The sequence below is a fragment of the Leopardus geoffroyi genome, chromosome D3 (assembly GCF_018350155.1).
Source record: "Leopardus geoffroyi isolate Oge1 chromosome D3, O.geoffroyi_Oge1_pat1.0, whole genome shotgun sequence".
NCBI lineage: Eukaryota > Metazoa > Chordata > Mammalia > Carnivora > Felidae > Leopardus > Leopardus geoffroyi.
In genome coordinates this window covers 8550670-8576930 of record NC_059339.1, presented here as the reverse complement: position 1 = coordinate 8576930, position 26261 = coordinate 8550670, and the positions used below count along the sequence as shown (strand labels likewise).

The following is a 26261-nucleotide window of genomic DNA, read 5'->3' as shown; positions in this document are numbered from 1 at the left end:
CGCGCTCTCGCTCTCTCTCTCTCTCTCTCTCTCTCTCTCTCAAAATAAATAAACTTTAAAAAAAAGAAATAAAATAGGCTCCTGGGTGGCTCAGTCGGTTAAGCACCCAACTTTGGCTCAGATCATGATCTTGTGGTTCATGGGTTTGAGCCCCACATTGGGCTCTCTGCTGTCGGTGTGGAACCCACTTCAGTTCCTCAGTCTCTCTCTTTCTGCCCCTTCCCCGCTCTTTCTCTCTCAAAAATAGATACACAATTTTTTTAAAGTTAAAAATTCTTAGGGCACCTTGGGTGGCTCAGTCAGTTGAGCGTCCAACTTCAGCTCAGGTCATGATCTCACAGTCCATGGGTTCGAGCCCCACATCGGGCTCTGTGCTGACAGCTCAGAGCCTGGAGCCTGCTTTGGATTCTGTGTCTCCCTCTCTCTCTGCCCCTCCCCCGCTCATGCTCTGTCTCTCTCTGTCAAAAATAAATAAAACATTAAAAAATAATAAATAAAAATTATTTTAAATAAAAAAATAAAAGGAAATTAAATGCACCTAGGCATTAAAGTGATGAGGTAGATGGAGTGACCTTTCAGGGTGCTCTCATTTCTTACAACATTCTGGGTCATAATGTTGGGCTCAGATTTGATTTTCCAAAGAATATACTATATTGACATATTAAATCAGCAATAATTCCTCAAACTGTTGCTTTAAATTGCCCTATTCCTATTTTTCAAGTTTTAACTGTGTGTGTTTATGTGTATGTGTGTATACGTATTTTTTTAAACAGTAATGTTTAGAAATTCCGGAAGCACACTAGAGTGAATACATAATGTAAAGAATCCTCTGATTAGTACAGTTACTCCCAACTCTAGCTTGAGAGGCCAAGTGTTTGTGTGGCAATTTTCATAAAATAGGGCAAATTGATATTTTTAAGTTGTTTTCAAGCAGCAAATATTTATTAAGCACCTTCTTTACAAATCAGGGTGCTATGTCTATCAAGTGCTGTTCTGTATCAGGATATTTCAGGGCTTTCCTTAGCCCAGTCAAGAAAATAATTTGTAGGGAATTCCAATGTTGCTGTTTTAGGACTTAGTGTAAGCAGAAAAATAATTATACAATTTACCTCTCAGGGTTAAAGAAAAGTAATTCAATTTTAAGCCACAAGAAAATTTTTAATTGTTTCTAGCTAGAAATACAAGCAAATATTACACATAAATTTTATTACACAAGTATCAATTAGCACATGGAACTACATCAAACCAATTACACTGTTGTAAAAGTTTCTGAACAAATGAAAATTACTTAATGACTTACTGGTGAATAACAATACTATCCTAAATGTAGAGAGAGGACACAATTCACAACCCCAACCCCCCACCTTTGGCACCTCATTGACTCACAAGACAAGATTGTCAAGTTAACATCACATGTTCTTGTTCTTCAATTGACATTGATTGCATATACTTATTTAGTAAATCTTCTTCCTTTTTTTCTTCATTCATGTATGATTCAGAATCATTTGTAGAAACTGAAAGGAAAATAAGTTTATAATATCTGTTTTGGAAATAAAGTTGTATTTCATCCTGAATATTGAGATCTGTACATAAGAACAACCTTCAAAATGGCCTACCTTAGTAATAACCTTTCGCAGAAATAAATGGCCTGCAATTTTCAAAACTTAATCACTTCTCCCTTCCCCCAAATCTCTTAACTTTGTAAAATAAGAGTCGTAGTAAGTACTGTATTCAGGCCAACTTATAGCAAATTCTCTGTTACTGAGTCTTGTTTTCTCTTTGCTTTCAAAATCTCTTGGTTATGCAAAAGTTACGGCTTCAGCAGTCTCATCTCAGTAAGCCTGAAGTCCTTGCCCATCTCCCTTCCATTGGTGACCACAGACACTTTCCCCCTATCTGCACTGCAGTTCATCCAGCTATTCTTTCTGGACCCAGACTTACTTTTTCCCCTGCCATTTCCCTCATTTCTTGGACAGGTATACTATGGTATTTAAGTAGAGCTGAGCAGCACTGTCCTACAGCAAGGAGCCAGGAGTTCAGAAGGCCTAACTTCCCCACTTCCTTCCTACTCACTTCTCTACTCATTGTGTAGCAACTAGGAAATTGTTTAACTTCCACTTAGTCCTCGCCACGTTACCAATTCTGAGGAATACTGAGCATTCTGTCTTTCTTCCTCTTTTGCCTTTTTCATTTTGTGGTATTCTGTACTTGTGATAGAAGGATCCTTTATGCTGATTCTTACCAAGTCTAGATTTTTCTGAGTTGCCCCATAAAATTGTGATAATACCACTTGGTTGGCTTGCTTCCACTGGGTTGTTGAATATTAAACAAAATGATATAGGTGATACAGCCCTTTGTAAACTATGATGCTATATAAAATATGTTGTCTATCCAAAAATGACACTATCTCATAAAAATGCTATGGCTTAAAAAACTCATGTTTGTGGCTGTGAGTTCTCAGAAATTCATTCTCTGTTAAGTCTCCGACCGTGATATTATGAATACCTTTGTTTAGAATTAGAAGTGCCTTGAATTTTACTCCCCTCAGCAGCATGTCCATTTAGATAAACGCAGAAACTATATTTCATATTTATTTTATTTGGAGAATTAAAAGCAAATAATATTCTATATTTTTAATGTCTTCTGTAATAGAAATGAAACTATATTGGGTTAATATTATTTAAGCACGGGGCACCTGGGTGGCTAAGTCTGTTGAGCATCTGATTTTGGCTCAGGTCATGATCTCTGGTTCATGAGTTAAAGTCCTGCATCTGGCTCTCTGCTGTTGGTGCAGTCTGCTTCAGATCCTCTGTCCCTGTCTCTGCCCCTCCCCTGCTCACACTCTCCCTCTCAAAAATAAACATTTAAAAAATGTATTTTTTAACATAAGATCTTTAAAAATGCTATTTTAAAATTCCATGTTTAAAAAAGGGGGGGGGGCACCTGGGTGGCTCAGTCAATTAAGCGTCCGACTTTGGCTCAGGTCATGATCTCGCGGTCTGTGAGTTTGAGCCCTGTGTCAGGCTCTATGTTGACAGCTCAGAGCCTGGAGCCTGCTCCGAGTTCTGTCTCCCTCTCTCTGCTCCTCCTCTACTCATGCTCTCTTTCTCTCTCAAAAATAAACATTAAAAAAAAATCCACATTTACCTGATTGCATGAACAGTCTGCCTGGTTTTCTAAAAATCTTCAGTGACTTACATCTTGTTTTGGATGCATATCCAGTTTTTAAACTGTAAGAAAGAGAAGTATCTTAATTGGAGCCAGTGAAATGAACAACTGTCTAATGCATGTAGAAGACCATACAAATCCTTTTTATTAAGCTGCCAGTATCACCAAAAAGACTCTTTCAATCTCTGAATTCTCCTGTGACTTATTAACCCTGAAATGCAAAGCTCACTATTGTAGTACAGGTTGAATAATCAGGCTTATTTTCTTTTTTCTTTCCTTTTTTGTTTATAGTAGTCCCCTGTGCAGAAGCAACCATATGCTCCTTTTGGAAGTGTTTGTATTATTTTAAATTTGAGTGGGAATTACTAAAAAGGGCAGTCTTCCATATTTCTAGCTGATCAAGAAATTTTTACAATTCCACAAAAGATGTTCTAAAAGGAGTGGCATATTCCAGTCAGATCAGTAAAGAGACCATAAGATAACATCCTTTTGTGCTTTTTGTCTAGCCTACTCTGAATGTAGCAAAATGAACATATTAGGAAACAAGCTTTCATCTCATTTAGCTACCCTTCAGATAAAATTGGGATATATTTTCCTCCTTTTAAACAATAAGAAACAGACCCTTCTTTGTTTCTCACTGGTCGCCAGAGTGAATGTTGCAGGATCATTTCAGGTGCAGGTGCAGGTGCAGCTGCGATGTTAGAAGGCCCCAAGTCCACTCTCTCCAACTGGTGTCGCCATGTGGTGCAGGGGTAATGCTGCTTTTGTGAGTGACGAGAACTGAGGCGGCTTCTGTGATGAGTGAAGATACCTGTCATACAGACCAGCTCTGTTAGAAGGCCCTCTTGTTTCTTGCCAGAACTAGTGAGAAACGAATGAGGTGCACCTGCCTGGCTTTTGTGAGTTGCGCTGGATCACATGCATATACTGCTTCTTCATTAATATCCGCAGGTAGTTTGCATTATAGATCTTAGCAATGCTGCACAGATAACGCTTCTGGCCTAAGGTGAGGTCTGGCTGCTAAAATACAAACAAAGTTTATAGGCATTGTAGAACAGAGGTTGCCAAGATTCTTTATCTGAAAGGCTGAATGTTCAGGACAGCTGAACCATCTGTATTTTTATTTATTCCAATTCAACTATCCTAATTCGTCCAAAAAAAGAAAGGAAGGAAGGAAGGAAGGAAGGAAGGAAGGAAGGAAGGAAGGAAGGAAGGAAGGAAGGGAGGGAGGGAGGGAGGGAGGGAGGGAGGAAGGAAGGGAGGAAGGAAGGGGAGGAAAGGGAGGAAAGGGAGGAAGGAAGGAAGGAAGGAAGGAAGAAATGGCCATTTAAACAGTACAAGTGAGGAAGGAAGGAAGGAAGGAAAGGAAAGAAAGGAAGGAAAGGAAGGAAGGGCCATTTAAACAGTACAAGTGACCCTGCCTCCTGTTTGCACTCAAGTGATTCAAATGCCCAGTGAAGTTTGAGAACCAGTGATCTAGAAGAATAAGGAGAGTTGGGGCACCTGGGTGGCTCAGTTGGTTAAGTGTCCGACTTCGGCTTAGGTTGATCTCACAGTCTGTGAGCTTGAGCCCCCCCCCCCGCTGTCAGTTCAGAGCCTGGAGCTTCCCTCTTGATTCTGTGTCTCCCTCCCTCTCTGCCCCTCCCCCACTCATGCTCTGTCTCTATCAAAACATGAATAAACGTTTAAAAAGGAAAAAAAAAAAGGAGAGTAGAGATTCGCTGTTCTGTCAGTGAGACTTAGTTCCTGTGTGCCTCTCAGTGAATGTGGGCATCTTACCTTCCAAATATTTTTGAGGTACCATGTGGTTATCTCAACTACTCAACTACTCTACTTAGTCTTAACTAAAGAAATAGTCTTTTCTAGCACCAGAAGAATAACTGTGTTGAACAAACTGGGGAATAGTCTATCGGTCTTTGATGAAAGTAATTTTGACTTAAGATTTTCACTTGCTGATTTTAGAAGGTAACACTCACTTAAAATGCAAAGCTACACTGTGTCTGTATGTGTGTATACACACACGGGATTTACTGAACTGAACAGGTAATAAATTCAGTGAAAACTCAAAATGCTGGTCAAAAAAATCTGACCAATTTGCACAGATCTTTTGTAACCTTAATTTGCTTTCCTCTAACAGGGACACATCTGGCAGATATGACCTTTAATAGGTAATAGAGGTTCAACAATTATAAAATGCTTATTGCCATTTTCTTTATTAGCTTGCCTCTAATTTTGCAGTCCTTCAGTGAAATCTAGGAGTTTGGGTTTCCATCTCTGGAATGTAACTTTCCTCAGGGCCATTAAGCTTTCTGAGTGAAGGTACATTAGATGTCAAGTATCATGAAGCCCTAAATGAACTCTTATGATGAGAAATCTATAATGATAAAATCCTTGCATACATTCCTGAGTTTACTCCACAGATATTTATGGAGTCCTAGACAATATGCTGGGTGTACCTTGTCTTCTCAAGTGCCTTACCCTCTAAGCAGCAGATCTCCAATAAAAAGTTCAGCTCTGAATACAAAGAATTTGGCATTTAAATAAAGCATTGGTATTTAGTTAGCATACCTTTAGAAAAGACGCATCTGTCATTGATTTAGGGATGTTAATTGCTTGAATTTGAGGAGTTTTCCATAACTCTTGCAGCTTGGCTATGTGTGTGTTGGGTCCATCTTTGATTCTGTCTGTGGGCAGGACATTATTAGGTGAATTTCATGAGCAAAGATGTACTCAATAAATTAATTATTAATATCTATATATTTACACATGTCCCTGACTACCCTGCAGTAGGAATATGAGTCACTCTGTTAAAGTTCAAGAGGCTGTATGATATGCCATTTGGTTTTAGAGCATACAAAAGTCTAAGATATTTACAAATATTTTCTCTCTCTCTCTCTATATATATATAATTATATATACACTACATTATTTTGAACTCAGGTGAGATGTAAACTATGTTGTTTAGTTTATCGTATGTCAAACTATATTAGACAAGAATATGCATGCAAGACTTGCACTTTAAAGATTTACAACAATATTTTATCATTCATTTGATTTTAGTATGTTAGTATTAAACTCAAGATAGAAGATAGAATAACACAAATTTTATACCTTTAATGAGGCAGTGTTAAAACACAAAGGGCTTTGCAGAAATTTACTAAAATTTATTTTTACATAATTTCTGTTATTTCATGTTTAAAAAAATTTTTTTTTCAACGTTTATTTATTTTTGGGACAGAGAGAGACAGAGCATGAACGGGGGAGGGGCAGAGAGAGAGGGAGACACAGAATCGGAAACAGGCTCCAGGCTCTGAGCCATCAGCCCAGAGCCTGACGCGGGGCCCGAACTCACGGACCGCGAGATCGTGACCTGGCTGAAGTCGGACGCTCAACCGACTGCGCCACCCAGGCGCCCCATCATGTTTTTAATACCGATGTGGGTAGACTAATAGTCTTTTAATACAAAATGCAACTTGAGACATATCTAGGAGAATGAAACTAGTTTTCAGTTTCAGACATATTGAGATCAGTAACTTAATCTAGGGTAAAAACTTCATTAACAGTTTGGAGGAAAACAGTATCTGGTGAAATTTAACCAGTAAATAACTCTTTGAAACACTCCCCAAGTCCCCACACACTCTCCCGCTCCAGGCAACCAGTGATTTGCTTTCTATCACTACAGTTAGTATCACTATAGAGTAGTTTGCATTTTCTTGAGTTTGATATAAATGTAAACATACAGCATATATTCTGTGTCTGGCTTCTTTCACTCAGCATAATTATACTGAAATCCATCTGTGTGATGGGTAACAACAGTTCATTCCTTTTTATTCTTGATATATATCTATCCACCTGTTGGTGACATTTGGGTTGTTTCCAGTTTTAGGCTATTACAAATAAAGCTGGCAGAACAGATTTTTAAGTTAAAAGTTTATATTCAGTAAGTTGAATTAAATAAGCACACTTTTGTTTCAATGTTGACAACAAAGTCCATTACAATTTTACATATTAAATTTTAGTTATTTATTTCTTCAAGATTTTGACAGGGATGCCTGGGTGACTCAGTTGGTCAAGCATCCGACTTCAGCTCAGGTCATGATCTCAGAGTTCATGGATTCAAGCCCGGTGTTGGGCTCTGTGCTGATAGCCAAGAGCCTGGAGCCCAGAGCTGGCTTTGGATTCTGCGTCTCCCTCTCACTTTGCCCCTCCCCTGCTTGCACTCTGTCTCCCTCTCTCAAAAATAAATAAACATCTAAAAAATTAAAAAAAAGAAAAAGATTTTGACAAATTGGAGAGTTAATGCAGATAAGTAAGTGTTATATTTGCATACTAAAGGACTAACTAGTTTGCCAACAAAGAAACAATTATCTGGAAATTATGTCATTATGACCCTTAAAATATAATTTGGAATCTATAGTAATAAAACCTTATTTTTTTTAAAATCCTTTTTCGAGTGATAAATGTGGGCTAATTATCTAAGACTATATCTTTTGTGTCCTTGCTATTCATTATTTCTGAGATGCGTATTATAGCCTGGACTAAAATTTAACTTGTCAAAAGCTTGGTAGCATTTCTTCACAGAAAATTAAACATTTAAAGATAACAGTTAAACTCAGTGACAAACACCCAATTGAAAAATGAGCATAGGACTTGAATAGACTGGATGTCTCCAAATAAGACACACAAAAGGCCAATAAGCACAAGAAAAGATGCTCAGTATTAGGGAAACACAAAGTAACAATAAAGTATCATTTCATACCCATAAGGGTAAATATCACCAAAAAAAAAAAAAAAAAATGAAGGTGTCTGGGTGGCTCAGTTGGTTGTCTAACTCTTGACTTCAGCTCAGGTCATGATCTCATGGTTCGTGAGTTTGAGCCCTGCATCGGGCTCTCTGCTAACAGCACAGAGCCAACCTGGGATTCTGTCTCCCTTTCTCTCTACCCCTCCTCTGCTTGCTGTCTCTTTCTCTCAAAATAAATAAAAACAAACTTGAAAAAATGAAAACAGGAGTGCCTGGGTGAGTCAGTTAAGCGGCTCAGGTCATGATCTCACAGTTTGTGAGTTTGAGCCCAAGTTGGGCTCTGAGCTGACAGCTCGGAGCCTGGGGCCTGATTCCAATTCTGTGCCTCCCTCTCTGCCTTTGTCTGCTTGAGCTCTGTCCCTCTTTCTCTCTTAAAAATAAACATTAAAAAAATTTTTTTAAACGAAAACAAGTGTTAGCTAGCATGTGGAGAAATTGGAACCCTGTGCATTGCTGGTGAGAATGTAAAATGGTGCAGCAGCTGTGGAAACAGTGTGGTGGTTCCTCAAAAAATTAAATATAAAATTGCCATATGATCCAGCAATTTCATTTTAAAGCAACCACTTTATTTATACGTACATATGCATTTTTATGTATATACACATTGATATATGTCTGTGTTTTTCTGAGGTAACTGTAAGGACTATAAAATTTCCAAGGAAAAATAAAGTGAATCTAAGTTTATACATCATAGAATTGAAATTGCTCTCCTCACCGCAACCAGAAATTAGTGAGAGGCCTTTGGGGTTCTGTGTTACTCTCTTAATTCCAGCGGTTTTATCCTTTATTTCAAGTGAGAGGGAAAATAGCAGCAATGAGAAACATTTGACATCCTTTGAAGTTATTCTAGTCAGAACTTTTCCCTGCAATTTGTGTATAAACCCCAGGCCATACCTGGGACATTTCAAACATCAGTTATAAACACAATTCTTTTCAGATTCATTGCTTTTTTGAAGTACTCTTTTTAAAATGCTTGATGTGGGGGGCGCCTGGGTGGCTCAGTCGGTTAAGCATCCTAAGCATCCACTTCAGCTCCAGTCATTGACCTCAAGGTTCTTGAGTTTGAGCCCTGCATCAGGCTCTCTGCTGTGAGCACAAAACCCCCTTCAGATCCTCTGTACCCCTCTCTCTGCCCCTCCCCCATGTGCAGGCGCACTCCTTCTGTCAAAATAAACATTTTTTAAAAACCCTTAAAAACAATTTTTAAAAAAATACTTGATATTAGATATCTTAACAAGAGAAAAAACCTGGATTGTTCTTTTTAATGTTTATTTATATCTGAAGGAGAGATATACAGAGCATGAGGGGCAGAGGGAGAGGGAGACACAGACTCCGAAGCAGGCTCCAGGCTCCGAGCCGTCAGCACAGAGCCCAACGGGGGGCTCGAACCCACGAACCGTGAGATCATGACCTAAGCCGAAGTCGGATGCCCAACCGACTGAGCCACCCAGGCACCCCCCAAAATTTTAAGTTCAGGATGCCAATAAAGTCTATTTTTAAAACTCCATTGTGTTTGTAGTTATAGCAAAATTAACATCTCTAAACCATGTTATTTATAGGTATTATCTGTTGTATATGCTCTACTCACCAATACCTTTGGAATTCTGATAATAAGAAAGTCCAGGTGATCTGTTGGGGAACAAAAGATTTAAATAATATGCAATAATTGACAGCTTTATAAACATTAAAGAAAGCACATATTTTAGGGACGCCTGGGTGGCTGAGTCTGTTGAGAAACTCATTCTTAATTTAGGCTCAGGTGATGGTCGCCTCGTTGGTGGTTTGAGCTCCCAGCCCGCTTGGAATCTTCTGTCTCCAGTCTCCCTGTCTGCCCCTCCCCTACTCGCACACAGGCACACTTTGCCTCAAAAATAAATAAATAAACGTATTTCTAAAATGTATTTTAAATGAAAAAAGGGCAGTATCGAGTATGCTTTTTACTTTTCATGTTTCCATCAGACAGAACATCTTGTAAATTTTCTCCTCTAATCCTGGTTATATCCTAATGGCTCCAGGCTTTTTCAAAGTGAGTTATCTGAGGTTTTTACCATACTAGAAAGGATTTACTTTAAGCCAGATTTGGTCTTACTTTTATAGCCTTTTTAATCTACTTCCTACTTTGAGCTCAATAAAGTAGTTTGGGCTTCTGTGTTATCCGTGGCATTTTCTTGCTCTCTTTATTTTTAAATTTTTTTTTCAACGTTTATTTATTTTTGGGACAGAGAGAGATAGAGCATGAACGGGGGAGGGTCAGAGAGAGGGAGACACAGAATCGGAAGCAGGCTCCAGGCTCTGAGCTACCAGCACAGAGCCCGATGCGGGGCTCGAACCCACGGACCGCGAGATCGTGACCTGGCTGAAGTCGGACGCTTAACCGACTGCGCCACCCAGGCGCCCCTCTCTTTATTTTTAATCAAGTAACTTGCTATGGAGAAGACTATCTTGTTCTTTACTGTATGTAATTAAGGTGTACTGGAACTGATAAATTGGTCTAGAATATTTCTATTTTTGTACAAGTTCTTTTTTCTTTTTTCAAATTAAGACAAAACTCCCTTCCTTGTCTCTTCCTTCAGTTTATTCAGTGACCAAGTGTTCATTTATCTCCTGATACATTTAGGATCCCACACTTTGTCAAGCACTGTAATGAACGGAAAAGAAAGACAAGACCACATCTTTAAAAGTCTTCAGTACATTATGGTCATTTTGTTTTATATGGTAGGAGCCATGACTGTGTGATGAATTGGAGAGAAATACCCAGCAGCTCTCACTTTTAGGTAATAACTGATGGAAGGGATGAGGAGGTACCGAAGACTAATTGTCTTCAGCATCCAGTAAATAATAGTAAAAACAAAACAAAACAAAAAAATGAAAAAACAAAAAACAAACAAAAAACCCCACCCTGCTTAAAATAAAATGGATTTATGAAGAAAAACTTATGTGGGAAGAAAATATCAAGATCAAGGTGCCTCTAATATCCCTAATTATCTGTCTCATTGGCATTATGAATCCCTTGGACACGAAGGTGGCTAATGTCGCACATACGGCACTGATTTATTGACTTGGAAGTCCTCCGTTGAACCTCCCTTTCTGCTCTACCCCCACCCCCTCTTTTTGTAGAGATCCTGTGACCAGACGGCATATTTTCCAGCAGGTTTCGCAGCGCCCCCTCGGGGCAGAAAAATGCACCCAGGCAATTGTCGCAATCACCGCGTTTAGTCATTGCACCAACACTCAACCTTATCTCACAAGCCCTTCCCCTAAACTGTGAGTCGGCTTCCATTTGTTCCACCCCGGCCACAACAAAGGTTCTCCCTCCTCTCGCTTCAGTGCAGTGGGGACCAGTCTATTGGAGCAGTCAACTCCCACCCCCTCCTCCACTAGGGATCACGACCCAGGGTCGGTCGCCGTCCTCCCTAACCCGTCAGGGCCCCTCAGCCTCACCCGCCGCCGCCACCCTCGGTTCTGGCCACTGCGGGAGGCTCTGCAGAAGAGCTGCATTCTGTCCAGTCGGACACCGGACCCTGGCCCGGCATCTCCTCCCGGGTGCCCGGACCTCGAGCGGCGTGCGGAAGCGGCTTTCCCCTCTCCCCTCCCCCGTCAGCACGCGTGCGTCAGGCCGGGCGATATCGCGGGTGAAGAAGAGGACGCGGTATTCTAGCCCCCTCCGATGCGCTCCGGACACTGCCCGAATAGCTTCGGGAGAGCGGGGAGGGCAGATGCGCGACGCAGGAGTTAAATTGGGGGAGGGGCAGGAGTTCTTTAGTTGATTGCGCGCTTGCACGTTTGCATCTTTTTTGTGGAAGGGATCAGTCACGAGAAGGAAATATACATGTCCCCTAAAACAGGAGGTGCCTTGCACCTTAGTATTCCAGACCCTTTACAAATTTGAAAATCTTGAGAGTCACCATATAGGTCAAACCTCGGTACACAAACCAAGGACCAAAGCCCCAGACTCAGGGATGCTTAGTGTGGTCCGTTAACCGTTATCACCAAGGCAACCAAGCGTCTCGAGCCTACCAACCGCCTATTTCCGTCAACTACTTCTGCGCACACGCGAACCGCCCTCCCGCCCTCCCCGAAGTTTCCTGAGAACGCGTTTCACACGAGATGTGACCTGCGGGATGCTCCGTAGTCAGGGATGTAGCAGAGCGGAAGGTACAGAAGGACTTTGGATTGCGATTGGTTCGCAAGTCGTGTTCCCGGAATTCAGTCAGCGCCGCGCGAAGGCTGAAGGGAGCCGGGCGGTGGGACCTTGTGTCGAGCCGCCAGCAGCACCCGGGACTTGGGAGTGCCGGTATGCCTCGGTATGCGCAGCTGGTCATGGGCCCGGCAGGCAGCGGGAAGGTGAGCATTTGGCGGGAGAAGAAGAGAAAAGTCCGAGCTCGTGGGAGACAAGGAGGTTCTGGTCCTGACGGCGGGACCGGCGCGTGCGTTTACCGGGGACCCTGGGCAGCTCGCCTCTGCGGTCTGTGCTTCAGTGCTCTTTTTGTTGTGGTTTTGAAAGTGGAGTAACTAACGATGGTTGCTAGTGTTTATAATGTGCCTGTACCCTAGATACTGCGTTTAAACACTGTGAGAGAAGTCCTATTCTCACTTTATAGAAAACGAGACACAGAAAGGTTAAGTTCTTTGCCCAGGATCACACAGCTAGTAAGTGACGGCTGGAATTTGAATCGTTTTGTGTAACTCCAGAATCCGGCCCTCTCGCGCTCATAGAGTGTTCAAGTGTGGTCTCATTAATCACTGTTTCTTAGAGGTTGAGACGTGGACTTCTGGTATTTGAGGCGCTTTTAGGAGGTACATGGACCTAACATTAGTGAATATTGAATCATGTATTGAGAAAGTTACTCCCTTTTCAATTATCTTTCAGTTTGCATTGAGGTGAAATTGGCAGTTTGGTGCTTGTATATCTAACACTTCTCTAATCCCCAGGTCTCTTCAGAGGTCGGATCTTAGACTCAGAGCTTTTGACAGACATTTGTATTTAGCTAGAACAAATAGACCTTTAAAGGTACCTTTTAAGGTACCTTTAATTTTACGGTTAATTTAATTTTACGGTTACCTTCATGTTATGATAAATATACCTGGCTTCCTGTTTACAATAGAGATTTTTTTTTTTTTTTTTGTAAGCAAGTATTAGCAGAGTGATATGAGGGTCATTCAGATATTGCAGAAATGGTGAAGATACTGGTCAAATAACAGGAGTGTGAAAAGCTCTGGAGTCTGGAAGTGTTGTCTGGCTTCAATCTTGAAGACACTGTTCTAAGGCTTGACCTCTTCTGGGTGCAGGAGATCTACATGTGACTGTTATATAGCCCTTGCCTACCCAGTGCCTGTAGTCTATTTGGGAAGACTGATAGGTGTCTTGTTAATTAAAATATAGTGTGATGCATGGAGAGGGCCTCCTGTTAGGCAGAGAGAATGGTATGTGAAAAGTCACTGAGGAGAAAGGGTAATAGAAGTTATCTTCTATATTCCAGATCAATTTTCTTTTCTTTTTCTTTTTTTTTTAACTTTTTTAACGTGTATTCACTTTTGAGAGAGACAAAGAGAGACAGAGCATGAGCACGGAAGGGGCAGAGAGCAAGGGAGACACAGAATCCGAAGTAGGCTCCAGGCTCCGAGCTGTCAGCACAGAGCCTGATGCGGGGCTCGAACTCACAAACCGTGAGACCATGACCTGAGCTGAAGTCGGACGCTTAACTGACTGAGCCACCCAGGTGCCCCCAGATGAATTTTCTGACTGTGTTAGACAAGTACCTTTCTCTAAATTTTTGATGCCTGCTATCCAAAGTACTCACTGAGCATGTTCTTTTTGCCAGGCACTGTTCTGGGCCCCGGGGGTTGTATAGTGAATAAAACACACATACACAAACATACACACATTTCTGCACTTGTAGAGTTTATATCTGAACATATTAAGTCAGCCAATTAGAAACAATTATCAAGCATTTATTATGTATCAGGTGCCATGCTAGTTTCTGGGCTTGTAAAACTGAATAAGACACATCCTTGCCCTTTTTTTTTTTCTTTCTTTCTTTTCTTTTTTCTCTTCTTTTTTTCAATTTTAGAGAGCGCACAAGTGGGAGAGAGAGGGGGGAAAAAAATCTGAGAGAGAGAGAGAGAAAATCTCAAGCAGGGTCCACACTGGGCATGGAACCTGACACAGGGCTCAATCCCACAACCCTGGGATCACCACCTGAGCTGAAATCAAGAGTCATATACTCGACCGAGTCACCCAGGCGCCCCAACACATCTCTGCCCTTAAATAGAGTAGGAAAGACAGACAAGTAGCCTAGAGATTTTAACATAATGTGTTAAGGATTACATGAGGGGTAAAGAATTCTCTAAACCAAAAGTTGCAAACTGATAGCCTATCTCTAGGCTATTTATTGACCTTAGTGTGCTCTCATCTTGAAATATTCTTCCCCTGGCTGGCAAGCACATTCACATCCCTTGGCTCAAACATTCCCCCCTCAGGGACATCATCCCTGACCACCCTACCTAAATCTTTGTTTGGACTGTAATCATCCTGGTAAGGATATTGTGTGTTACATAGACATTGTGTGTGCTGCGTGGTATGATCAGAAATCTTCTTCTTAAATTCCACTTTTTGCATGTTAGAGCAGCAGGGAGCCTTAGTGATCGTAGAGGTCATCCCAGTTAAGAGATTAGAAAAGTGAGCAGGGAGGCACCTGGCTGGTTCATTCCGCACAGCATGCATCTCTTGATCTCAGGGTTATAAATTCAAGCCCCATGTTGGGTGTAGAGATTACTTAAAATCTTAAGGGGCGCCTGGGTGGCTTAGTCGGTTAAGCGTCTAACTCTTGTTCTTCGCTCGGGTTATGATCTCGCAGTTCATGAATTCGAGCCCTGCATATGGCTCTGTGCTAATGGTGTGGAGCCTGCTTGGGATTCTGTTTCTCCTCTCTGCCCCCCCCCCCCCCCCCCCCGCTCTCTCTCAAAAAATAAATAGGGGCACTTGGGTGGCTTAGTCAGTTAAGTGTCTGACCTTGGCTCAGGTCATGCTCTCATGGTTCGTGGATTTGTGCCCCATGTTGGGCTCACTGCTGACAGCTTGGAGCCTGGAGCCTGCTTCAGATTCTGTGTCTCCCTCTCTCTCTCTGCTCCTCCCCCACTCATGCTCTGTTTCTGTCTCTCAAAACTGAATAAAGGTTAAAAAAAGTTTTTAAATTAAATAAACAAACATAAAACCTTAAAAAAAAGAGAAGAAGAAGGGAAGGGAGGGAGGGAGGGAGGGAGGAAGGAAGGAAGGAAACAAACAAATGAGCAAAGTAGAGAAGCAGTTTCCCTAAAGTTACGCATGAATCCCAGCCAGGTCTGGATCCGCAGCCCAGTCTGGTGTCCCCGACTCCCAGCCCAGTACCTTTCCTGTTTTCAGTCAGATTTTTGGTCAATAAAGGCATAGTTTTACCCTTAGTGGATACTAACCAAGGGATATGGAGAGTCCTCCTGGGGGTGTAGGGGGCTGTACTACTCTGCCTGTTGCTTTGACCCCTCATGCCTTGTGACATTACAGAGTACCTACTGTGCCACCATGGTCCAGCACTGTGAAGCCCTCAATCGATCTGTCCAAGTTGTGAACCTAGATCCTGCAGCAGAACACTTCAACTACTCTGTGATGGCTGGTGAGTCCTCAGCAGGGCCTTCCCCCTCCTTCAGGAAAAATGAGGGGGTGGAGAAACCATAAGTGCAGGCTGCTTGGCACAAAAGCTGAAAATTTTAATTACTACAGTTTGCTTCCCTGTTTTATAGTGAACAGCATGAGGCTGAATGTCAATTTGGTGACATCCACTCATGTGGACATAGGTGACAGTATCCTTTCCTGGTCTTGGGTTTAAGAATTAAGTGAGTAGACTCCTTCCTTGTCACACTTCCCTTCTGTCCCTTTCATGCTTAGTCCTGCTGTGGTGAATCAGGTTTACTGCTGATCATAGTATAAGTAATAGCCTGTTTTGTTTTTTAAAATTCTTTTAATTTATTCATTCAGTTGAGCACATGTTTTGTAAACATTGCAGATTGTCCTAAGGATTGCAAATAGGCTGATGAGAGGGAATAAGTGGGGAAGTTGGTTTAGGAAGGGTAGTCGGGGAAAAGTCTCAGGAAGGGAGATTTGGACCCAGACCTGATGATGATAGTAATGTGCTCACCAAGCAGGGGAGAGGCCTTCCAAGATGAGGGAACGTCAGGGCAATAAACAGCCTAGAGACAGGAAGGGGTTTGGTGTGTTCCAGAAAAAGCAAGTATGTCAATGAGCTGGAACATAATGAGTGAAGCAAAGAAGTGCCAGTAGGACATGAGAAGTTTGGGTTTTATCCTGTGTTCTTAGTCCATTTGAGCTGCCTTAACAAAACCCCACAGGCAGGGCAGCTTATAAACAACAGAAATGTGTTTCTCATGGTTCTGGAGGCTGGAAGTCCAAGATCAGGATGCCAGCAGAGTCAGGTTCTGGTCAAGGACATCTTCTAGGTGGCAGACTGCTGACTCCCATGTCCTCATATTATGGAAGGGGACAAGGGACCTCTCTGGGGCCTCTTTTATTAGAGCACTAACCCCATTCATGAGACACCATCCTCATGACCCAGTTGCCTCCCAAAGGCTCCAGCTCCTAATATTATCACCTTGGGCATTAGGTATTCAACATAGGAATTTCAAGGGGACACAAACATTCAATCTATAGTACCTGTCAGCAGTAGAGTACCATTGGAGGGTTTAAAGCAGAGGAGGGGATTGACATCCGATATACTTTTTTTTTAAAGAAATACAGTCATCTTTTTTTTTTTTTAAGTTTATTTATTAATTTTGAGAGAGAAAGCAAGCACAAGTGGGGAGAGGGGCAGAGAGAGAATCCCAAGCAGGCTCTGCACAGTCAGCCCCAACAAGGGGCTCGAACTCATGAACTGTGAGGTCATGACCTGAGCCAAAATCAAGAGTTGGATGCTTAACTCACTGAGCCACCCAGGTGCCCCAATATACATTTTTAAAGATACTGACTCCCAGATGAAAAACAGAGATTCTAGGGGTCAGGAGTAGCAGGGACTAGCAGTATGGCTCTTGAAAATGTCTAGGTGGCTTGGACTAGTGTGGTTATGGTACAGATGGAAAGAAGCAGGTGGATTTGGTATCTACTTTGCAAATGGAATTAGCATTCTGTGGGAGAGTGAACCAGAAGGGTGTAAGAAAGGGAGGAATCATCAAGGGTGACTCTTAGATCTCTGACTTGAGTGTCCTGAATTGCTGAAGAGAGCATGTGGTACCATTTACCAGGAAGGAGGACAAGTCTGTTTAGGTTTAGGGCAGTTCTCTTTGCACTTACTAAGCTGGAGATGTCTGACATATCTAAGAGGCAGCGTCAGGGAACCAATTGGATATAATAGTCTGGGACTCTGGGACAAGGTCTGGCCTAGAGATATAAGTTGGCAAATCAGCAGCATATAGACAGAACATAAGCCTCCAGGCCTGGATGAGATCATCTCAGGAGGAAGTATGGTGAGAGAAGAGAACCCAAGGCCAAGCCTTGAAGTTGTCTGATCTTCAGAAGTCTGGTGGAGGCAGTGGAGTCAGTGAGATAGGAAAGCCAGAAAAATGTATCACAGAAGCCAGGAGGAGAGACAGTTTCAAGAAAGAGCTTGTGCTTGGTGATGTTCTTGATGGTTAGGAGTTCATGTAAGATGAGGACAGAAGTGGGTGTTAGACGTGGGGACATGGAAGTGGTTGGTGGTGACTGTGCCTAGAGGTTTGAGCAGAGCGGTTTGAAGAGTGGCCCGGAGGTGATGCAGTGATGCGGACAGGAGACAAAGTTTCACTGTGAAAGGAGCAGAGAAGTGGAATGAGAAATGGAGTGGATAGGAAGGTCAAGGGAGGTTTCCTTTTAACCTTGGAGATGCTAACTGGAACACTGTGTCGGACTTGATTGCTGAAGAGAACGATCCAGTAGAAAAAGAAACTGAAAATGCCAGACGGTGGGAATAACTTCACGAGTGAGAAAGGGAGGGGAAATCCCAAACAAGTGGAGGGTTTTGCCTTCACTAGGAGTGGGGGGCTTTTTTTTTTTTAAAGAAATTATCTCTTCTATTTTTAAGAAATAGAATCAACATGGGGCTCAAACTTAATGTCGTGATCAAGAATTGCATGCTCCACTGACTGAACCACCAGGTGTCCCTGGAGTGGGGTGCTTCTTCCCTGCAAGCAGAGTGAAGGCAGGGTGGAAGGCACCATGTAATAGTGGTGGTGGGAATATGGGAAATTCTCTTTGGTTGGCTTCTGATTTCTATTAATGATATTTGTGCCATCAGGACGTTAGAGTGGCTGGAAGTGGGTGCGAGTGGGGTGGAGGAGGCAGGTTGAATAGTCATCTTCCTTGAAAAAACATCATTGCATTGCTTTGGGATTGTTTCGTTGCACCCAACATAAAGCACTCAAGCCAGCTTATATAAAAGGATTATTTAGAATGAATGAGGGAATCTCTTACAAAACCCAAGAGGAAGTCTTTATGAGAGACTAGAACCCAAAACACAAAAACTAACAGAAACTAAAGCCGGCTTTCTGTCTTTCTCTGCCTTTTTCTGTCTCTTACAGACCAGCTTTCTCCGCTTCAGGTGGCCCAGCAAAGTGCCTCCAACTTCAGGTTCACATCCCTTTCTGGTCCAGGTGTCTTAATGACTGACTTGTGTCCTTTTATTTATTTATTTATTTTTAATTAAAAAAATTTTTTTTAATTTATTTATTTTTGAGAGATAGAACACGAATGGGAGAGGGGCAGAGAGAGAGAGAGAGACACACACACACAGAATCTGAAGCAGGCTGTAAGCTCTGAGCTGTCAGCACAGAGAGCAACCCATGAACTGCGAGATCATGACCTGAGCCAAAGTCGAATGCTTAACTGACTGAGCCACCCAGGCACCCCTTGAGTCATCCTTTTAGAAGACCTATTTTATTGTCTCAACTTGGGTCACATGTTTATCCCCTGGATAGGGAGAGGAAATGCATAGGAAGATATTATCCATATAAACATGGCTATGAGTGAGGCATTTCTCTGTGAACAGAGATTATAGTTTTGTTTTGTTTTTTAATGTTTATTTATTTTGGGGAGAGAGAGACAGAACATGAGCAGGGGAGGGGCAGAGAGAGAGACACAGAATCCAAAACAGGCTCCAGGCTCTGAGCTGTCAGCACAGAGCCTGACACAGGGCTCGAACTCAGGATCATGACCTAGTCCGAAGATGGACGCCTAACCTACTTAGCCACCCGGGTGCCCCCAGAGATTGTAGGTTTGAGCACAAACATAAAAAACCTGTGGTAGAAAGTTATAAGGAATAAATTTCCAAAATTAGTAGTAGAGAAGAACTATACATATACCAGAATTTTTAAGCTCCTGCTATAGGTGATTTAGCTACATTATCCCATGGAGTCTTCATCCTTCTACCCCAGCATATATGATTTGTCCGCCATTTTATAAATAAAGAAAGTGAGATGCAGAGAGGTTACATAGCTTCCCTGAGGTCATGATGTTAAGAAATAGCAGTTGGTTTTCTTGGTTTGGTTTTGTTGTACTTGTTTTAGAATAAGTAGTATATATTCACCTGGTTCAAAATGCAAAAGGTACAGAGAGTAAGTATACAGGAAAACGTCTCCCTCCCAGCTCTGTGTCTCATTAATCAGCTCCCCTACCTGGAGGCATCCAGTGTTGCCAGTTTCTAGGATGTTTTTCTGTATAGAGTCTGTGCATATAAAATCACATATGTGTATTATTATGTATATAGTGAATCTTTGTCTTTTTGTTGTTGTTGTTGTTGACACATATGATGGCATTTTTACACAGAGTTCTGTACCTTAAACTTTTCACTTGAAAGTATACCTGGGAGGGCCGCCTAGATGGCTTATTCGGTTAAACATCAAACTTCAGCTTCGGTCATGATCTCGTGGTCTGCAGGTTGGAGCCCCACGTCAGGCTCTGTGCTGACAGCTGGGAGCCTAGAGCCTGCTTCAGATTCTGTGTCTCCCTCTCGATCTGTCTCTCTGTCTCTGTGTCCATCCTCGCGCGCGCTCTCTCTCTCTCTAAAATAAACGTTAAAAAATAAAAATAAAAAAGTAGACCTGGGGGGCGCCTGGGTGGCGCAGTCGGTTAAGTGTCCGACTTCAGCCAGGTCACGATCTCGCGGTCCGTGAGTTCGAGCCCCGCGTCAGGCTCTGGGCTGATGGCTCAGAGCCTGGAGCCTGTTTCCGATTCTGTGTCTCCCTCTCTCTCTGCCCCTCCCCCGTTCATGCTCTGTCTCTCTCTGTCCCAAAAATAAATAAACGTTGAAAAAAAAAAAAAAAGTAGACCTGGAAGAATGTATCACATGCATACTTAAAAGAACTTCTCCTTTTTATGGCTACATAGGATTCCAGTATCTGGCTATATAGTAATTTATTTAATTAGTTCCCACAAATACTGCTACTTGATCAGAAGTGAATAATCATGTACAGGAATAGTTTCATATATGTGATTTTTTTATATAATTATTAACTCTCACTAGTGAGGATAACAATTTTTGAATGGATGTTCTTATATTCTGGGCCCTGTCTATCTTTTGCAGACATTCGAGAGCTGATCGAGGTGGATGATGTTATGGAGGATGACTGTCTGCGGTTTGGTCCCAATGGAGGATTGGTATTTTGCATGGAATACTTTGCCAATAATTTTGACTGGCTAGAGAACTGTCTTGGCCACGTAGAGGATGACTATATCCTTTTTGACTGTCCAGGTAAGTCTACAATTTGAACATGACCTTTTCCTTGACGTTGTGCTGGCTCTATCCTCAGTGAGAAAAAGTGGACTGAGCCTTTGTAGCTCTAAACCATATTGCAGTGAAGTACAAAGCTCTTATTCATTGACTCTAACTCATTCATGAGTTTACTGAGGGTTTACTTTGTATGCTGGGAATACCATACAGAGCCAGGAAGCCATGGCCTTTGCTCTCACGGAGCCCTCAGTCAAGTGGAAGTGCTAAACAGAATGAACAAAATTACCCAAATTATTATTTAATATCCATTTTTGGTAGGTTCTCCACAGGAGTAGTACAGACCCCCACATAGCAAGATTAGGAGTCTTCTGATCAAGTGGCCCGTAAGCTGGGCTGTGAGGTGAAGGTGAGGGAAACCACGGTCCAGGCAGAGGGCACAGCATGCCAAAAGCCTTGAGACAGGAAAAAGTGAAATGGGTTTGGGGCACTGAGAAGGCCAGTGTGGCTGGAGTACTGAAAACCCAGGGAAATGTCATGAGGTGAGGCTGGTGGGGGACACATAATCACGCACAACTTCTTAAGCCAAATTGTGAATTTTATTTTATTTTACTTTTAATGCTTATTTATTTATTTTGAAAGAGAGAGAAAAAGAGAACGAGCTGGGGAGGGGCAGGAGGTGGGGGGGACAGAGGATCCAAAGCTGGCTCTGGTGCTGACAGCAGAGAGCCCAATGTGGGGCTAGAACCCACAAACCGTGAGATCATGACCTGAGCCAAAGTTGGATGCTTAACCAACTGAGCCATCCAGGCGCCCCTATTTTTTTTTAATATTTATTTATTTATTTTGAGAGAGAGAGAGCAAGCACGTGCAGGAGAGAGGCAGAGAGAGAATCCCAAGCAGGCTCCCGACATGGGGCTAAATCTCACGAACCATTAGATCATGACCCAAGCCAAAATCAAGAGTCAGGTGTTTGACTGAGCCACCAAGCTGCCCCAAAATTGTGAATTTTAGACTTGAGTCTAACCTAGATGTGATCATTTGTGCCCTCACGTTATTTTCCCTTGCTTTTAATTGAACCTACAGAAAAGTGCATATATCCCAAGCATACAGCTTGATGAATATTCCCAAACAACACACACCTTTGTAGCACTTGCTTTTGATTCCCTTTATTAACCATTTTTAGAAAATTTTTTTCACGTAATTTAATGAGTTCACATATTTCCTGTTTATAATAGTCTTGTTATTATTCTTCATGTAGGTCAGATTGAGCTGTATACGCACCTGCCTGTGATGAAACAACTAGTCCAGCAACTGGAACAGTGGGAGTTCCGAGTCTGTGGAGTTTTTCTCGTTGACTCTCAGTTCATGGTGGAGTCATTCAAGGTTTAGATCAATCATACCGATTTTTTAGTCATGGGTATACGCAGGTGACAGTCTTCTTTAATCACTGTGTGATTCTGGACATTTCAAAACTATATTCCAGAATTATTTAGTATCCCTTACTCAGTTATTATAATGATGTATTTTTAAGTCAAAATATGATATCATATAGATTTGGGGGAACTACTTACCAAGAAAAATAAAGCAAGTGTATAGTTTAAAAGTCTATTTTTGATTCTCTGAGGGCCTTTGGTCTAGCTTATGAACTGTATTTCCCATTAATCGCTCTTAAGGAATATTCGATGAAAAGAAGTTAAACATCTAGATTGAGGTTTGTGATCACTGTAAATTTTTTTTTAAGATTTTATATTTAAGTAATTCCTACACCCATGTGGGGCTTAAACTTACAGCCCCAAGATCAAGAGTTGTGTGCTCAGATGAGGAAGCCAGCCAGGCTTGGTAATTTACAATTGTAATTTACGATCACTGTAAATTAAATCTACCTCTTCCTTCTTTATTCTCACCTTTGGAAACCAAGGGTCAACCATCTGATGAATGGACTGTCTTTTCTTTAGGATTAGCATTTCTTTTACTTAGGCCAGTTTTGTTCCAGTGAGGAGTAAAAGCCTCTCTTTTATGCAGAGACCAGCAAATTTTATTGGCAACAATTAATTTATCTTCCCTTTTCTGTTTCCTCCTTCAGTTCATCTCTGGCATCTTGGCAGCCTTGAGTGCCATGATCTCTCTAGAAATTCCACAAGTTAACATCATGACAAAAATGGATCTGCTGAGCAAGAAAGCTAAAAAGGAAATTGAAAAGTGAGTTCACTTCTTCCATTATCATCAGATTTTAATTGCAGAGATGTGACATTCTGTCAGTCTACAAAACTAGTTCCTGATTTATTCTTCATTTTATTCATCATTTTTCTCTCCTTTGAAGGTTTCTAGATCCAGACATGTATTCTTTATTAGATGATTCTGCAAGTGACTTAAGAAGCAAAAAATTCAAAAAATTGACTAAAGCTATATGTGGACTGGTAAGCTTTCAAGTTTTGTTGTTGTTTTTTTTAAGTTTATTTATTTTGAGAGAGAGGAGAGAGAGAACCAGTGGGGAGGGACAGAGAGAGGGGGATACAGAGGATCCGAAGCTGGCTCTGTGCACACAGCAGAGATCCCGATGTGGGGCTTGAACTCACAAACCAATGACATTATGACCCGAGCCTAAATCAAGAATCAGATACTTAGCCCACTGAGCCACCCAGGCTCTCATCAGGTTTTTTTTTTTTTTGTTTTTTTTTTTTTTAAACCCGACCATAACCTGACCATAGCCTGGTCAGCTGTTTACCCATAGCTAGTCAGTGGCCACTATTACAGGAAGCAGAGTCCAACCCTATTCCTTGCAAAAGGGAGGAAGGTAGGGGCAGGCTGTGGCCAGTCTGTAGCTTAAATTACTTACTTACTTACTTACTTACTTACTTACTTATTTATTTATGAGAGCACACGTATATGCACACATGGGGAGGGGCAGAGGGAGAAAGAGAATCTTAAGCAGGTCCCACACCCAGCACATAGCCTGATACAGGGATCATGACCTGAGCCGAAATCAAGAGTCAGACACTTAACCAGCTGAGCCACCCAGGCACCCCTCAGGAGTTTAATTTAGAAGTAGTTATTGGCAGTAGCTGATAAGTTAACTGATGTGTCTACTATTCTAAGCTTTCTGGGGAGGTCAGAACTGTCTGTGCCCTTTTTAAATTCCTGGTGGTTGTTGAATTCAGATAAATGCGTATGAAACAGTAAGTGTCTAGTTAAATAGTAAGTTAATGAGTATCCGGGAGGTCAGAGGCCAGAAAAATCAATGATGATTTGCTGTTGTTCTGTGTCTATCCCTCCTCCCCCTCCTTCCACATGCAGATGTTTTAAATCGGAAGTATAAATGGTTATAAACGAAAATGTAAGTTGAAAGTTAAGTCTTGTACAGCTTCAGAATGACCCTTTCTGAAATTCCCAACTTGTAGATTGATGACTACAGCATGGTTCGATTTTTACCTTATGATCAGTCAGATGAAGAAAGCATGAACATTGTGTTACAGCATATTGATTTTGCCATTCAGTATGGAGAAGACTTAGAATTCAAAGAACCAAAGGTAATTTTGATTATTGGCTTTTGGTATCAATGTTTGCCAGCACTCAGTGGCCTCTTAGCATATTCCCAGCAACTCCTTAAATTTTGTCTTAGCAGCAGTGGTAATCTGGGCTTTTCTGGGAGATCTCTGAAATTGACGTCTTTGCTCAACAAGCAGTATCAGTTCTACTCCCTGTTATTGAGGCTACAGTATTATTAAGTTTCTTTGTTCTCAGGGAGTGGGGCATGTGCAGAGAAGAGATGAAATCCAATTGAACTTGGGCTGCCCTCACATGTCACTGGGAAGCCTGGTGGTAGTCATCGTAGGCTGCTATCTCAGCAAAGTAGCTGAGAATCGGCAGGTGTAAACTCAAGTGAGAAGTGCTTCCAATGAGATACAGGCACTTTGATTTACCACTTAGCTGGAAAAATTCTATCACTCATGCCTTTTGTCACTGTAAAATACACCTAAAATGCAGTTGGGCATTATCTCCTGGTAGGGCATTACCTGAAAAATACGTAAGCACATACTAGGTCTACCTTAGGGGAAATGAATATTTTCTATTTTGTTCTTTGTGTCAGGAACATGAAGATGAGTCTTCTTCTATGTTTGATGAATATTTTCAAGGACACCAGAATGAATGAAGAATTTTTAAAATAGTAACCATATATGTGAAGCACTGTGGCTGAACCAGCAAGACATTGTTCTCTTCAAAGGATGCAGTACTAGAAAGCTACTTATTTTAATGAAAAAAGTAATACTTGACTCTTTAGCAGCAGCATGCCTGAATCAAGTTCTAGTTATTCTTCAATGGCTGATGTTTCAGGTGGAATCTTTTAGTATCATTTTAACAGCATCAATTTAGATTTTAAATGTTGAAGTTGAAATGAATGCACATAGACTTGTATATAGTATGAATGAGCACTTGTGGTACATTTAGGACCCAGTCTACCTTTATTTCTACTGTTGGGTTTTTGTTATTTTTGAAAGGTTTTTTTTTTTGGAGAGGCAGGGATTATTGTAATAAAACATATGTATGTGTGTCCAAAGGAAAAAAATCTAGAAGGATATAGTTAAGACCCATTGCTTACCTATATCTCTGAGTTTTCCTACTTTGAAAATGTATCATTTGTGTAATTAAAAAATGAAAAGTAACTTTTAAAATATGTATGTATATAAATAAAATAAATAGAAAATAGCACTAACCTTTTATTACACTCTTGTTTTCCAGTCAGAATTTGAAATACTCAGCCAGGGGCACCTGGGTGCCTCAGTCAGTTGAGCGTCCAACTTCTGATATCAGGATCAAAACAAAAGTCAGGAACCCAGGGTCATGGGATTGAGCCCCACGTCAGGCATCAGGCTCCATGCTGAGCGTGGAACCTGCTTGAGATTCTCTCTCTCCCTCTACCCCTCCCCAACTCACATGTGCGCTCTCTCTCATTCTCTCTCTCTCTCTCTTTCTCTCTCTCTCTCTCTCATAAAAAAAAATGAAATACTCAGCCAGGGCAAATTTTTAAATGAATAAATTTGCCCAGTCATCAAAACGTAGTCAGTGATTTCTTTAAAAGTGCAGTTTTTACTTATTCATTTCATTTCATTTCATTTCATTTCATTTCATATCATTTCATTTCATTTCATATTTCATTTTATAAGAGAGCGAGAGCAAGCAGGGTAGGAGCAGAGAGGGGAGAGAAAGAATCCCAAGCAGGCTCCGCACTGTCAGTGCAGAGCCTGATGCGGGGCTCAGACTCATGAACCGCAAGATCATGACCTGAGCTGAAATCAAGAGTCAGACACTTAACCAACTGAGCCACCCAGGCACCCCAAAAATGGAGTTTTTAGTCTCTGAGCATTTAAAAATGTATACTTTCCTGGAGTAACATGCACACAAAAATGCAAAAGACGTAAAGTTTTTTCTTTTAACTAATGTGCACATTGGTCGAATTGTTTCTTTTCAGTGTTTTTAAGTTCAGTGGGGTTGGGTATGAAAGCATGGAGAATGGCTAGTCAGTCAACAGATATTTTTCTAGTATC

The 26261-nt window shown here is 41.5% G+C and overlaps 2 protein-coding genes across 7 annotated transcripts; one reads left to right on the top strand and one right to left on the bottom strand.

Annotated features, from left to right (window-relative positions):
• Window positions 1–1137: 1137 nt before the first annotated feature.
• Window positions 1138–11521, bottom strand: FAM216A (family with sequence similarity 216 member A). 3 transcript variants are annotated; one of them, XM_045459598.1, is made up of 7 exons: window positions 11414–11521; window positions 9561–9601; window positions 5737–5852; window positions 4059–4188; window positions 3790–3979; window positions 3148–3230; window positions 1138–1514 (listed from the first exon to the last, which is right to left on the bottom strand). In XM_045459598.1, exons 1-7 carry the CDS (start codon window positions 11503–11505, stop codon window positions 1399–1401), a joined length of 768 nt encoding a protein of 255 aa, XP_045315554.1. In that variant the 5' UTR covers window positions 11506–11521; the 3' UTR covers window positions 1138–1398. The 3 variants fall into 3 exon arrangements, with proteins under 3 accessions (XP_045315554.1, XP_045315556.1, XP_045315557.1); XM_045459600.1 differs by having other exon boundaries at window positions 4059–4185; XM_045459601.1 differs by having other exon boundaries at window positions 9567–9601.
• A 532-nt stretch (window positions 11522–12053) lies between these two features.
• GPN3 (GPN-loop GTPase 3) lies at window positions 12054–25425 on the top strand. 4 transcript variants are annotated; one of them, XM_045459594.1, is made up of 9 exons: window positions 12170–12316; window positions 15513–15621; window positions 18572–18643; window positions 20572–20739; window positions 21977–22101; window positions 22802–22917; window positions 23039–23135; window positions 24117–24245; window positions 24806–25425. In XM_045459594.1, exons 1-9 carry the CDS (start codon window positions 12269–12271, stop codon window positions 24866–24868), a joined length of 927 nt encoding a protein of 308 aa, XP_045315550.1. In that variant the 5' UTR covers window positions 12170–12268; the 3' UTR covers window positions 24869–25425. The 4 variants fall into 4 exon arrangements, with proteins under 4 accessions (XP_045315552.1, XP_045315553.1, XP_045315550.1 ...); XM_045459595.1 differs by lacking the exon at window positions 12170–12316 and adding an exon at window positions 12428–12788; XM_045459596.1 differs by lacking the exon at window positions 18572–18643 and having other exon boundaries at window positions 12054–12316.
• Window positions 25426–26261: the final 836 nt, after the last annotated feature.

Coding starts and splice junctions, on each gene's coding strand:
- FAM216A (XM_045459598.1), bottom strand. CDS start 11,505: ATGCCGGGCCAGGGTCCGGTGTCCGACTGGACAGAATGCAGCTCTTCT. Junction 9,602..11,413: donor ACCGAGGGTGGCGGCGGCGG/GTGAGGCTGAGG, acceptor GTTCCCCAACAG/ATCACCTGGACTTTCTTATT. Junction 1,515..3,147: donor CAGACTGTTCATGCAATCAG/GTAAATGTGGAT, acceptor TTTTCCTTTCAG/TTTCTACAAATGATTCTGAA.
- GPN3 (XM_045459594.1), top strand. CDS start 12,269: ATGCCTCGGTATGCGCAGCTGGTCATGGGCCCGGCAGGCAGCGGGAAG. Junction 12,317..15,512: donor GCCCGGCAGGCAGCGGGAAG/GTGAGCATTTGG, acceptor GTGACATTACAG/AGTACCTACTGTGCCACCAT. Junction 22,102..22,801: donor TCATGGTGGAGTCATTCAAG/GTTTAGATCAAT, acceptor TTCCTCCTTCAG/TTCATCTCTGGCATCTTGGC.